Genomic DNA, 11,548 nt, shown 5'->3' with positions numbered 1-11,548 from the left:
GCCAGGAATGTAACTGCTTTTTCAAACTGTTAAATTGATGGGTTTACTTCCGCTTTAAGGATGCTGGAAAGTTCATTTTGAGGGTGAACCTCCGCTTTAAAGTTTAGAACCCAGAACTCCCGGGTCACTTGATCACTGTGGTAGCCTCTGATTTGCTATCACAGTGATCAGTAACTGTAAAGACTGCCTCTGTGCTTCTTTCACTGTAAATAGAGAGGATAGATACATTGGGGTTGATTTACTAAAGTCAAATAAACTGTGCACTTTGCAGTTGCACTCTCTGACTTGCTGCTCTGCTGACTTGCATCATCCAAGCATGTGCCTGTGTTTTTTTTTTTTTTCATTTTCCTTGCACATAATTGGATACTCTTTGCAAAGTGATTCTCGCTCTCTCTCGCTCTCTCTCGCTCTCTCTGTCTCGCTCTCTGTCTCGCTCTCTGTCTCGCTCTCTGTCTCGCTCTCTGTCTCGCTCTCTGTCTCGCTCTCTGTCTCGCTCTCTGTCTCGCTCTCGCTCTCGCTTGCTCTGTCTCGCTCTAGCTCTCGCTTGCTCTGTCTCGCTCTAGCTCTCGCTTGCTCTGTCTCGCTCTAGCTCTCGCTTGCTCTGTCTCGCTTGCTTGCTCTCTCTCGCTCTCTCACTCTGTCTCTCTCACTCTGTCTCTCTCACTCTGTCTCACTCTCGCTTTTGATGTCTTGCTCTCGCTCTCGCTCTCACTCTCTGTCTCACTCTCGCTCTGTCTCGCTCTGTCTCGATCTCGCTCTGTCTCGCTCTCTCTCTCTCTCTCTCTCTCTCTCTCTCTCTCTGTCTCTCTCGCGCTCATTCTTGCTCTCTGTCTCGCTCTTGCTCTCTGTCTCGCTCTTGCTCTCTGTCTCGCTCTTGCTCTCTGTCTCGCTCTTGCTCTCTGTCTCGCTCTTGCTCTCTGTCTCGCTCTTGCTCTCTGTCTCGCTCTTGCTCTCTGTCTCGCTCTTGCTCTCTGTCTCGCTCTTGCTCTCTGTCTCGCTCTTGCTCTCTGTCTCGCTCTTGCTGTCTCGCTCTCTCTTTTGCTGTCTCGCTCTGTCTTTTGCTGTCTCGCTCTCACACTCTGTCTCGCTCTCACACTCTGTCTCGCTCTCACACTCTGTCTCGCTCTCTCGCTCTGTCTCGCTCTCTCGCTCTGTCTCTCTCTCGCTCTCTGTCTCTCTCTCTTATTAAATAAAATATAAAGAAAAATACATAGATTAAGGTTTGAGCTAGGTCAGTGCCAGGGTACAGGCCATACTAACATACACATATGTGGTATCTCTGTGATTGTCCAGAGCAGTATAATTGATTTTTTTGTTTTTTTGGTGGCAATTTTTTTTTATGGTAATAACAAGAAATTAACATTTGTTTTAACCTTGGACGCAAAGAGGTTAAAATTAAGTACAAGCTTTCAAAAGTGATAAAAGTTGTATATGCTTTGGCAAATTATCCTCTAGACAGTTAGCAAAGTATCATAGCTTTCAACAATGCCCATTTGTTTCATAGTAAACATTACATTTAATAACTTACAGGTGTAAGAAAAGGGCAGTCATCTGATCGGCACAACTTTGTTACACAATGCAAGAAAACTGTGGACATTTTCTGGTTCTTGTGCTTGACAAATCGGAACACTTCAAAAGAAAATCTTCCCATCTGACTTTTACCATTTTCAAATATTGTTGTCTGTGGGTCTTTATCGCAGCTTTGTATTTAAAAAAAAGAAAATGTAATCAAAAAAATTTAAAATATAACGAATTCAGACAAATATTAGAACAGTTTTATAACAAACTAATTTTAAATACTGCCTGATACATGAATTTTCATGAGGTATTTAGGTAATAGAAAAAGGGTTAATGACTAGCTTGTGACATTTTATACAACCTTTCAACAAATTAATGAAGACAAGCACATTCAGTGGGATTGCTTTACTAAAGGCAAATAGGTGGTACACTTTGCAACTGCAGTTGCACTCATTTTCTCCAGCGCTTAGTGAATCTGGTGACGCTTCACTTTGTAACAAATACTTAACAAATACTTAATCAGGCGCAAAGGAAATAAAATAATTGTATTTTGCTTGCACATGATTGGGTGATGGAAATCAGCAGATCTTCACCACATTCGCTAAGCTCTGGGGAAAATAATGCAACTGCTCTTGCAAAGCGCAAAGGGAAATGGGGTATGCAAAGTGCACAGTCTATTTTCCTTTAGTGAATCAACCCCAGCGGCTAGTTTACCAAGTAGACAATGTATTTTAATGTGTATAATTTGAAAAATTGATGACCTTAATAATAAAAAAAATAAAAAAAATCAGGTAAGTGACATGTCTATGATCTAATGTAATGAGAGCTGTTGTGATCAATCACAATTTCCAAATGTTTACAAATATATGCACACCTCATACATTTATGCATGTTAAGTGTGTTTATATATGTTACTCTTTCCATTCTTAATGCATATATAATACTTTTAGTCTTCTATATAACTGTTGAAAACCAGCATAAGCACACACCAAACTACACAAAGATGTTAAAAAGATGGACTTCACATCAAATTATTTTGTTTATATTTGTTTACTTTGTTTAAGTTCTGTGCTCTTTTTAACTTCTTTGTGTAATGTGGTGTGTGTTTGCGCAGGGTTTTGTCTGTTTTTTTACTTAAGACTCCATTGAGTTATCCAAGCTGCATTCACTACCCTACGTATACCATGCTTTTGAGATCAGAGCTGTGGCATTGCGATTACATGTTTTTGGTTTACATAACTGTTGGAGGCACAGGTAAGATCCATTTTGACCCCCTACTTTCTAAATAGTGCTTTTAAGTGCCATTTGCCTAGACCTCTTATTCTGTGCAACCTGTAAAAATCTCTAAAACACAAATTCTGTACCAATAGAATGTGCTCCAGACTAAATTATAGAAGAGCCACATTTTGTATTGGTTTGCACTAAAAGCAACCACACAGACAAGGTGTTTTAGGAGCCAAAAAACAAACACCCTCCATCAGGCAATTAATTGCATTCAGAAACTTGAATAGACTCAAAATAGTGCTTCCGTGTGTAAATCCCTGTTAATTGCTGGACTAGGAAACTAAGCAGCTACCAAAATCTGCATGAGCAGCAGTAAATGGAAAAATGTTGTGCAAAAAAATGCAGGCAGAGACAAAGTACTTGTCAATGATATTGCCAGCTGTCCTGCTGCAGCTAAGCTTTTCTTCACTACTACTTACCACACCTTGTTCTTCTGCACCATGTCTTTGGTGACAACCATCTTGGTAAAATCATAGCTTTGCTGCCTCAAGACAGAGTCTCCAAGCAAAGGATTAGTGAGCAACAAAATAGTGACATCACTAAATCACACTCAAAGCTCCTTAGACCAACAGTAATTTTTTGTAAGTATTGAAGTATATCTATTCTCAAAGGATCCTCTGGATTAGTATCGGTGATAGAAAACTGCCCCAGTTCCACTCCAATTTGGAATTTCTGCATGTTTTCTTCCTCTGGTTCCACGTTTAGCACCTTTAGCAACGAGATGTGGCCAGTTCCACCGAAAGTTCAGGACCCCTCCTCCTTCTTTTGCCACAGGACCAGTTAGAAATCGCAACACACTTTGCACATGTGCAGTAGGGAACCGGCCGCAAAGCTGAGAGGCTTCACTGCCAGTTTCCCTTACCGTGAATGGCAATGGCAGCACCCAAAAGCCGATTGGAAATTTGGCTGGGGTGCCGACATTGCGGGATCCCTGAACAGGTAAGTGTCCTAATATTAAAATTCAGTAGTTACAGTAGTTGTAGCTGCTGACTTGTAATTTTTTTTGTGGGGGGGGCTGGTGCTCCCCTTTAAACCCACTGCGATGTATGTGTGTCCTTTTTAAAAAAATGAAATTTAGAAATAAGTATAGATTTAGAACTAAAAAAGTAATCAATGCACAATTCATTTAAATATACAAAGATTTACCTTATCTATTTACCGGGGTATAACACGCACAGGCGTATAACACGCACCCTAACTTTAAGAGGGAAGTTTCAGAAAAAAAACACAGCCCCCTGCGTATAACACGTAGGCACAATTTAACCTCTATTTTCAGGGTAAAAAAGTGAGTGTTATACGCCAATAAATGCAGTATTTAGGAGCCATGCACAGGTAGTGTAACAGCATTAATAAATATATTTTTTTCTTCTGGCCACTATCTCTTAAAATGAACAGTATACTCTTATGTATACACATTACCTTCTTACCATCTTATTAGGCCCCATTCATAATTTCAAATGGATCCATTAGCAGTTAGATGCAGGAGACCCAGCAGTATTTCCCAGCAAATAGCTGCAGATGGGAAGCCCCATGGAAAGTAATAAGAGGCTGATAGTTCCTACAACTATTTGTGACCACTAGCATGCAATCTCTATGGCAGTGATTGCCTGCAAATTATCATCCCTGACACAGAGTTTGCGTTCAGTGTCGATATTTCACAGGTAATTGCTGCTTGGATGATTACAAACGAGTGGCCATGAATACCTCCCGGAGCTGTCTGCCATCCCAACTAATTGGCAGGAACACCCACTGGGTCTAATTGCTAATGAACCCATTTGCAATTGTAAACGGGGACTTTCTCTTTTGCTTAAGTGTCCTACATCATAGAAGCTATGGTTTCAACACAATGAAAATTGTAACTAAGCCCGAAAGCTGTATGTATTTTGGAAGTTTGGAATGAATGGCTTTGTAATATTAGGTTGTATCGCTAGTATAAACCAGGAGGTATGAATGCATAGTTGGATCGGGGTATAATGGAATGATTTAACTCCCTCTTCCTATTGGTCAAACATAAGGAATAAACTTTTTGTTTTAATAGTTCTCTTCTGTGTTTGGGAGGTTTACAAATAAATGGTAAGAAGGCCTTCTTTATTTTACTCAATAAAGATAGCATAGAGAGGAAATTATGTACCCCATAGCAACCAATCAGGAATCGCCTCCTTACTCATTTATCTAAACTGAAATCTGATCACTTGCAGTGGGCCCATTTTCATTGCTCTTTGTTGTACCGTAAAAGCTGGAATGACATAAATAATAAAATCAATGAACCATTAAAAAATCTAAATGATCTTAGTTGTTCATTGTATTCAGTTCATCTGATACTCTGAACTCTCTGGATTCAGTATTTTCTTTTTACATTTATATTTCCATATTAAATTTTCAGGGCTCAAAACTTACCATAGTTTTAAATAAAAACCTTGCAAAGACTTTTGCCGGCTTTGTACATAGATGTTTATACAATCAAGTTTCTCAATGTTCTATGGAATAGTTTTTACTAGTAAGAAAAAATGTTTTTTAAATACGCTGCTCTGGGTTATTTTCCTATTAAGTAAGCCTATTTATGTATCATAATGAGGATATTTATCAATATATATATATATATATATATATATATATATACCATTATTTTTCCTAAAAGTACATATACAAATTATTAGTGGGAATGCTCAATAGCATTCCAGTATTGTTGTTCGTTTTTGATTATTCTTAGTTTCTTGTATGTCCTAAAGATAGTATAGTGGTTATTGTGATTTGCTTTGGTGTGGGCTTCAGCTATTCAGCATTCCCATGCAATTTCTGAAGGAAATGCATTTTCTGGTTAGAATTAAGACTTAAATAAAAACCCTACAGTGTACAGCTTCTTCTTCAAGCATGATGTACTTTGGGTACTTTCAAAATCTTTATTACAGACATATTACCTGAGGAACAGATCATATCTGATGTCGTCAGTTGGATTTCCAGATGGGGTGGTGTAACAGTAGTCCATTAAAACGTTCCACCTATATTAATAAGTAGTCACTTGGTCAGTGAAACGCAATAAAAATGATGATTAACTTTCCTAGTTAACATTTTATATACAGTTTACGCAAAATGTGAAAGCTGTATTCTGTAATACTGGCACCCACATCAGAATCCAATTTTAATGCCTCACTAACGCTTTGATCATTATTTTTAAAGTGTTGTAAATAAAGATTGATAGTTTATTAATTAGATGTCTATGAAATTAAATAAATCATTTAACTGTAATATCAACCAAAGCCTTGTTTATTCCCAAAAATATGCCTTATTTCTGTATCGTAAGTAATAACAAAGTAATTTTAAAACCAATAGGCCAATAGCCAAAGTGTGAAAACAGATCTGGATTTTACCAGGTTAAAAACTATTTTAGATACTGCTTCTGTAACACTCTTGTGTTTTTGTGGCCGTTGTTTACTTGAAAACTAGACACTCATCAGACACAAATCAGTTATCTTATGTTGAAGTAGTCTATACAGAAAGTGCATAGGTAACTGTCAAGTGAGAACAAGTCCTGACATGTCAGGTATTTTTATTTTTGCTTTTTTTATATTTTTACAGGACTAGTTGATAAAAAAGGCAGACCAATATCAAATTCCTATGGAATGAGCTTTTGAGGGTTTATTTGAGGTTGTATAAAATGGCAAAATAACGCAGCTCTTCGCATCTACAGCTGCCAATTACCAACAAAACACTTTCTGGCCTAAAGACAAATAAGCTGTTCACTTTGCAAGGGAATTTTCACTTTGCAATAAAAATTCCCCTTAGCTTAGTAAATGTGGTTAAATGTCCTTTACATAGAAGGAAAAAAGAAGTACCGGTACATTTGCTCGCACATGATAGACGTCAAGAGATCTTCATCTCATTAATTAGGCAAAATTAAAATGATCTTGCAAAGTGAACAACCTATTTGCCTTTGCTAAATCAAGCACACTGTGTTGAACAATCTTGTGACAGATTAGGGACTGATCATTGTGTCTGCAGGGAGGAATAGTTTCTGCTATCCTATACATTGCCTCTGAGAATTCCTATACTTGCAGTCAGTGTTGGGCCTCGTACACACGACCAGTTTCCTCGGCAGAATCCATCAAGAAACTTGGTGGGAGAGCTTTTCTTCCGAGGAAACTGGTTGTGTGTACATTTTTCATCGAGGAAACTGTCGATGAACTTGACGAGCAAAAAAGAGAGCAAGTTCTCTATTTCCTCGACGGAAGTCTCAAATTGGCTCGTCGAGTTTCTCGTCGGGCTGGTTTCCGACGAGTAACTCAGTCGTGTGTATGAGGCCTTATTGTTGCAGTCACTTAGGGCCAGATTCAGAGAGATCGGCGCATCTTTAGATAGGCGTAGCGCATCTCATATGCACTACACCGTCGTAACATTGAGAGGCAAGTACAGTATTCACAAAGCACTTGCTCCCATATGTATGATGGCGTAACGTAAATGGGCCGGCGTAAGCCCGCGGAATTCAAAGTAGCAAGGCAGTGGGCGTGTTGTATTGTAATGAAGCGTGACCCCATGTAAATGCATGGCCGAACGAAGGGCGCATTCGCGCGCATGCTCAGAATCACGTAAAATTTACTCCCTAAGATACGCCGGCTCCATTCATATGACGTGAACGTAACCTACGCCCAGCCCCATTCACGTACTTATGCAAACGACGTAAAATACGACGGCTGTTTCGACGTTTCCGACGTCCATACCTTAACATGACTTACCCCTGGTTTATGAGGGGTAAACTTACGCTGGACATACGCCTTACGTAAATGGCGTAGCTTACTGCGACGGGCACAAGTACGTTCGTGAATTGGCGTATCTAGCTCATTTACATATTTGACACGTAAATCAACGGAAGCGCCCCTAGCGGCCAGCGTAAATATGCACCCAAGATACGACGGCATAGGAGACTTACGTTGGTCGTATCTTGCCAAAATTCAGGCGTATCTGCTTTTTTGAATAAGCGTATTGATACGACGGCGCACATTTGGACTTACAACGGCGTATCTGGAGATACGTTGTCGTAAGTCCTTTCTGAATCCGGGCCCCTGAGTAGAAATGGATCACACATAGAGTTGAGCGGACACCTGGATATTCGGGTTCGACAGGTTCGGCCGAACTTCGGAAAAAAGTCAGAGTTCGGGACCCGAACTTGACCCCGAACCCCATTGAAGTCAATAGGGACCCGAACTTTAAAGTACTAAAATGTCTCTAAAAAATGAATGGAGGGCTAGAGGGCTGCAAATGGCAGCAAAATGTTGGTAAGAACATGGCAAGTACTCTGCAAACAAATGTGGATAGGGAAATAACTTAAAATAACATAAAATACATAAGAAAAAAAAAATCTTGACCTAGGAGGATGAGGTCCATATGGAGTAGGAGGTTGAGGTGGATGTAGGTGTAGGTGGAAGTGGCGGTGGAGGAGGACAAGGTAGCCAACACAGGTTTTTGTTTTTATTTCACTTATTTTTTTAATTAAGGTACACCCCAAAAGAGAGAGAAAGATCAGAAATAAAAGAATGGCTGGGTAAGGCCGATATAGTGTCTATTCTGCACAAGGTACGGACAAGTGCCCTAAATGGGTGTTTTTTGAATAGCAAAATAGAAGAACACTAGCTAAAGTGTTTATCTCACATGTACAGATATGGAGGAAACACTGCAAACAGTGGAGGAAAGCACTGCAACATGTATTTTTTTTTGCCCTAAATGGGTGTTTTTTGAATAGCACAATAGAAGAACAGTATCTAAAGGGTGTATCTCACATGTACAGATATGCAGGAAACGCACCAAAAAAAAAAAAATATTTGCCCTAAAAAATGGTTTTTGAATAGCACAATAGAAAAACAGTATCTAAAGTGTGTATCTCACACATACAGATATGCAGGAAACACTGGAGGAAAAACTGCAAAATATATTTTTTAGCCCTAAATGGGTGTTTTTTGAATAGCACAATAGAAGAACACTAGCTAAAGTGTTTATCTCACACGTACATATATGGAGGAAACACTGCAAAATATATATGTTTGCCCTAAATGTTTTTTTTTAATAGCACAATAGAAGAACACTAGCTAAAGTGTTTATCTAACACGTACAGATATGGAGAAAACACTGCAAAAATTTTTTTTTTCCTTAAATGGATGTTTGTTTTTTGAATAGCACAATAGAAGAAAAGTATCTAAAGGGTGTATCTCACACGTACAGATATGGTGGAAACACTGCAAATTTTTTTTTTTTTTTGCCCTAAATGGATGTTTTTTGAATAGCACAATAGAAGAAAAGTATCTAAAGGGTGTATCTCACAGTAACATATGCAGTGCTAGTGTAATTTGATTTCTGAAGCAGGACTGACTCCTATATATTTCTCTCCCTACAAGCAAAAGCAGGAACCTTTCCCTAAAGTATCTAGGGGGGTATCTCACAGTAACCTATGCAGTGCTGGTGTAATTTGATTTCTGAAGCAGGACTGACTCCTATATATTTCTCTCCCTACAAGTAAAAGCAGGAACCTTTCCCTAAAGTATCTAATGCAGAGTATCTCACAGTAACATATGCAGTGCTGGTGTAATTTGATTTCTGAAGTAGGACTGACTCCTATATATTTCTCTCCCTACAAGTAAAACCAGGAACCTTTCCCTAAAGTATCTAATGCAGAGTGACTTGCACATATGTAGATCGCTGAGTAATTTGATTTCTGAAGCAGGACAGTCTGACTCCTATCTAATTCTCTCCCTCAGAGCAGCAGCAGAAGCAGCCTTTCCCTACCCTATCTAAAGCAGAGTGACGTGCTGCTATGTGCCTCTAGCTTATATAGAGGCTGGGTCACATGCTGGGTCACATGCTGCACTGGCCAACACAGCCATGCCATTAGTAGGCATGGCTGTGATGACTTCTAGGTCACACAAGTTAAACAAATGTTGATTGGCTGCCCTGCAGCGTGCCATTACATTGCTGAACTTGAACTCGAACCCAAACTTACAGTAAATGGTTTGGTGTCCGGGTACCAAAAACCCAAAAGTCCGGTACGAACCCGAACTTTACAATTCGGGTTCGCTCAATCCTAATCACACAGTATTCGTGCAGGGAGATCTAGTTTCTGCTATACAATATAGTGTTGCTGAAAAGTTCTATGTTTAGAGTTGGTTTGTGTGTTTAAATACTGTACATGTAGTCACTAAAATATTTTGAAGATTTTCTTGCAGAAAAAATATATTTTAATGTTTTTTTCTTTATTAAAAGCTGTCTGGTGTGGGTCCTGTTCAAAATATGGCCTAGTAAGAATATTGCTCAATATATATACAGTGGCTGGGCAGGACAAGGGTTGTTCTGGGAAGACGTACTCTGCAGCAGATCAGAGATCGGGGTACAGGGCTGCTGTGATTGGCTCTGGTGCCATGTGATCACTATGTGTTCAATCAGTGATCACATTACCAGTAGTAAGCATTGGCTGCCATTCATCACACTATTGTTTACTACTGTGATCTCTGAGATTTGTCACAGCAATCGTATAGTAAAGGTCAAATCACAGTGGCCCTGTACCATGTGATAAATGTGGCCAATCACAGCTATCATAGTAATATTGAATGGCTGCATGAATACAACTGAATAGTGTCATATATGAGTGCTTATACTGCCATCATGTCAGTATAAACAATAAACAGAACACTCTAACTGTAATTTATCCATTATAGAGCTATCTGTTGTCGCCTTATGAAACTGTGACCTACCAAAGCACCTTTAAACTAATGTACTGCAGTGCACTCCTTACAGCCAAAAATATAAGATGGTTGCTACAGTGAATGATTGATGGAGCCATAAGCAAATAAAGTCCATAAGCAAAGAGACCACTAAATATCAATTTAATATTTCACTCTTTTACTTGATATTGCTTTCTCATAGGCTGTCTTACAACCTTCACCTAACCCTAAGCAGCTAGCATTTGAAGTGAATTTGTATTATTGTTCAGTTGTGCTGGATACCAGTTTGGTTCCCGCCAGAACTTTTGAACACAGCAAAAGTTTGGACCTGAACCTCAAACACTATTAAAGTCTATGGGACCTGAACTTGAAAAATCAAAGGGCCCCATTTTAAAGATTTATATGCAAGTTATTTGCCATAAAAGGGGTATGGTGGCCTGGGTACTTCCCTGGGGGACATGTACCAATGCAAAATAAACTTTTGAAAAATATTGTTTTTAACGAAGCAGTGATTTTAATGATGCTTAAAGTGAAACAATAAAAATGAAAAATTCCTTTACATATAGTGCCTGGGGGGTCCCCTTGGTCTGCCTGTAAAGTGGCGCATCTGTACCGTGTGTAGAACCTGTAGAAGCTTTATTTAGTAAACAACGGCTTGGGGCCACAATTTAGTGCACTTGGAACAAGATTAGAGATTTTTTCGATACATTCTGGTGTCTCTTTGGCAGACCAGATGGAAATAACAACGTTTTGTGCCACAGTGAGCAAGCCTTAAGTGAAGCCAAATTATAGTATAATCAGGCCAAGATTAACATTTTTATTAGATAGTCTGGTGTCTCTTTTGCAAACTTTGGATAGAAGTAACAGTTGCAGAAAAATTGGCCTTTGGGTGTTGGTGCCTTCACACCATAACCCTATAGAGGTACCCTAAATAAAAGCAAGAATTGGCCTTGCTGTAAAAAAAAAAATCATTTGATGCCCCTGTTGTGGAAAAATTGGTCTTTGGGTATTGGTGGTGCCTTCACCCCGTAACCTTCTAGAGG

General features: G+C 39.2%; 1 protein-coding gene and 1 long non-coding RNA gene across 2 annotated transcripts in view; one reads left to right on the top strand and one right to left on the bottom strand.

Annotated features, from left to right (window-relative positions):
• Nucleotides 1-1,600, top strand: part of LOC120926557 — a 54,108-nt gene extending 52,508 nt beyond the window's left edge. The window contains exon 3 of the long non-coding RNA XR_005746956.1: nt 1,531-1,600. This is a non-coding gene — a long non-coding RNA (uncharacterized LOC120926557). The remainder of the gene's footprint in view (nt 1-1,530) is intronic.
• The window catches only part of ZPLD1 (zona pellucida like domain containing 1), a 103,157-nt gene that overhangs the window by 52,434 nt on the left and 39,175 nt on the right, over nt 1-11,548 (bottom strand). Inside the window, exons 6-7 of the mRNA XM_040336624.1 lie at nt 5,721-5,801; nt 1,529-1,700 (exon numbers count right to left, since the gene is read on the bottom strand). Coding sequence (XP_040192558.1) covers nt 1,529-1,700; nt 5,721-5,801 — 253 coding nt within the window. The remainder of the gene's footprint in view (nt 1-1,528; nt 1,701-5,720; nt 5,802-11,548) is intronic.

Source organism: Rana temporaria, chromosome 2 (assembly GCF_905171775.1).
Source record: "Rana temporaria chromosome 2, aRanTem1.1, whole genome shotgun sequence".
Lineage (NCBI taxonomy): Eukaryota > Metazoa > Chordata > Amphibia > Anura > Ranidae > Rana > Rana temporaria.
This window is presented reverse-complemented; position numbering and strand designations above follow the sequence as displayed.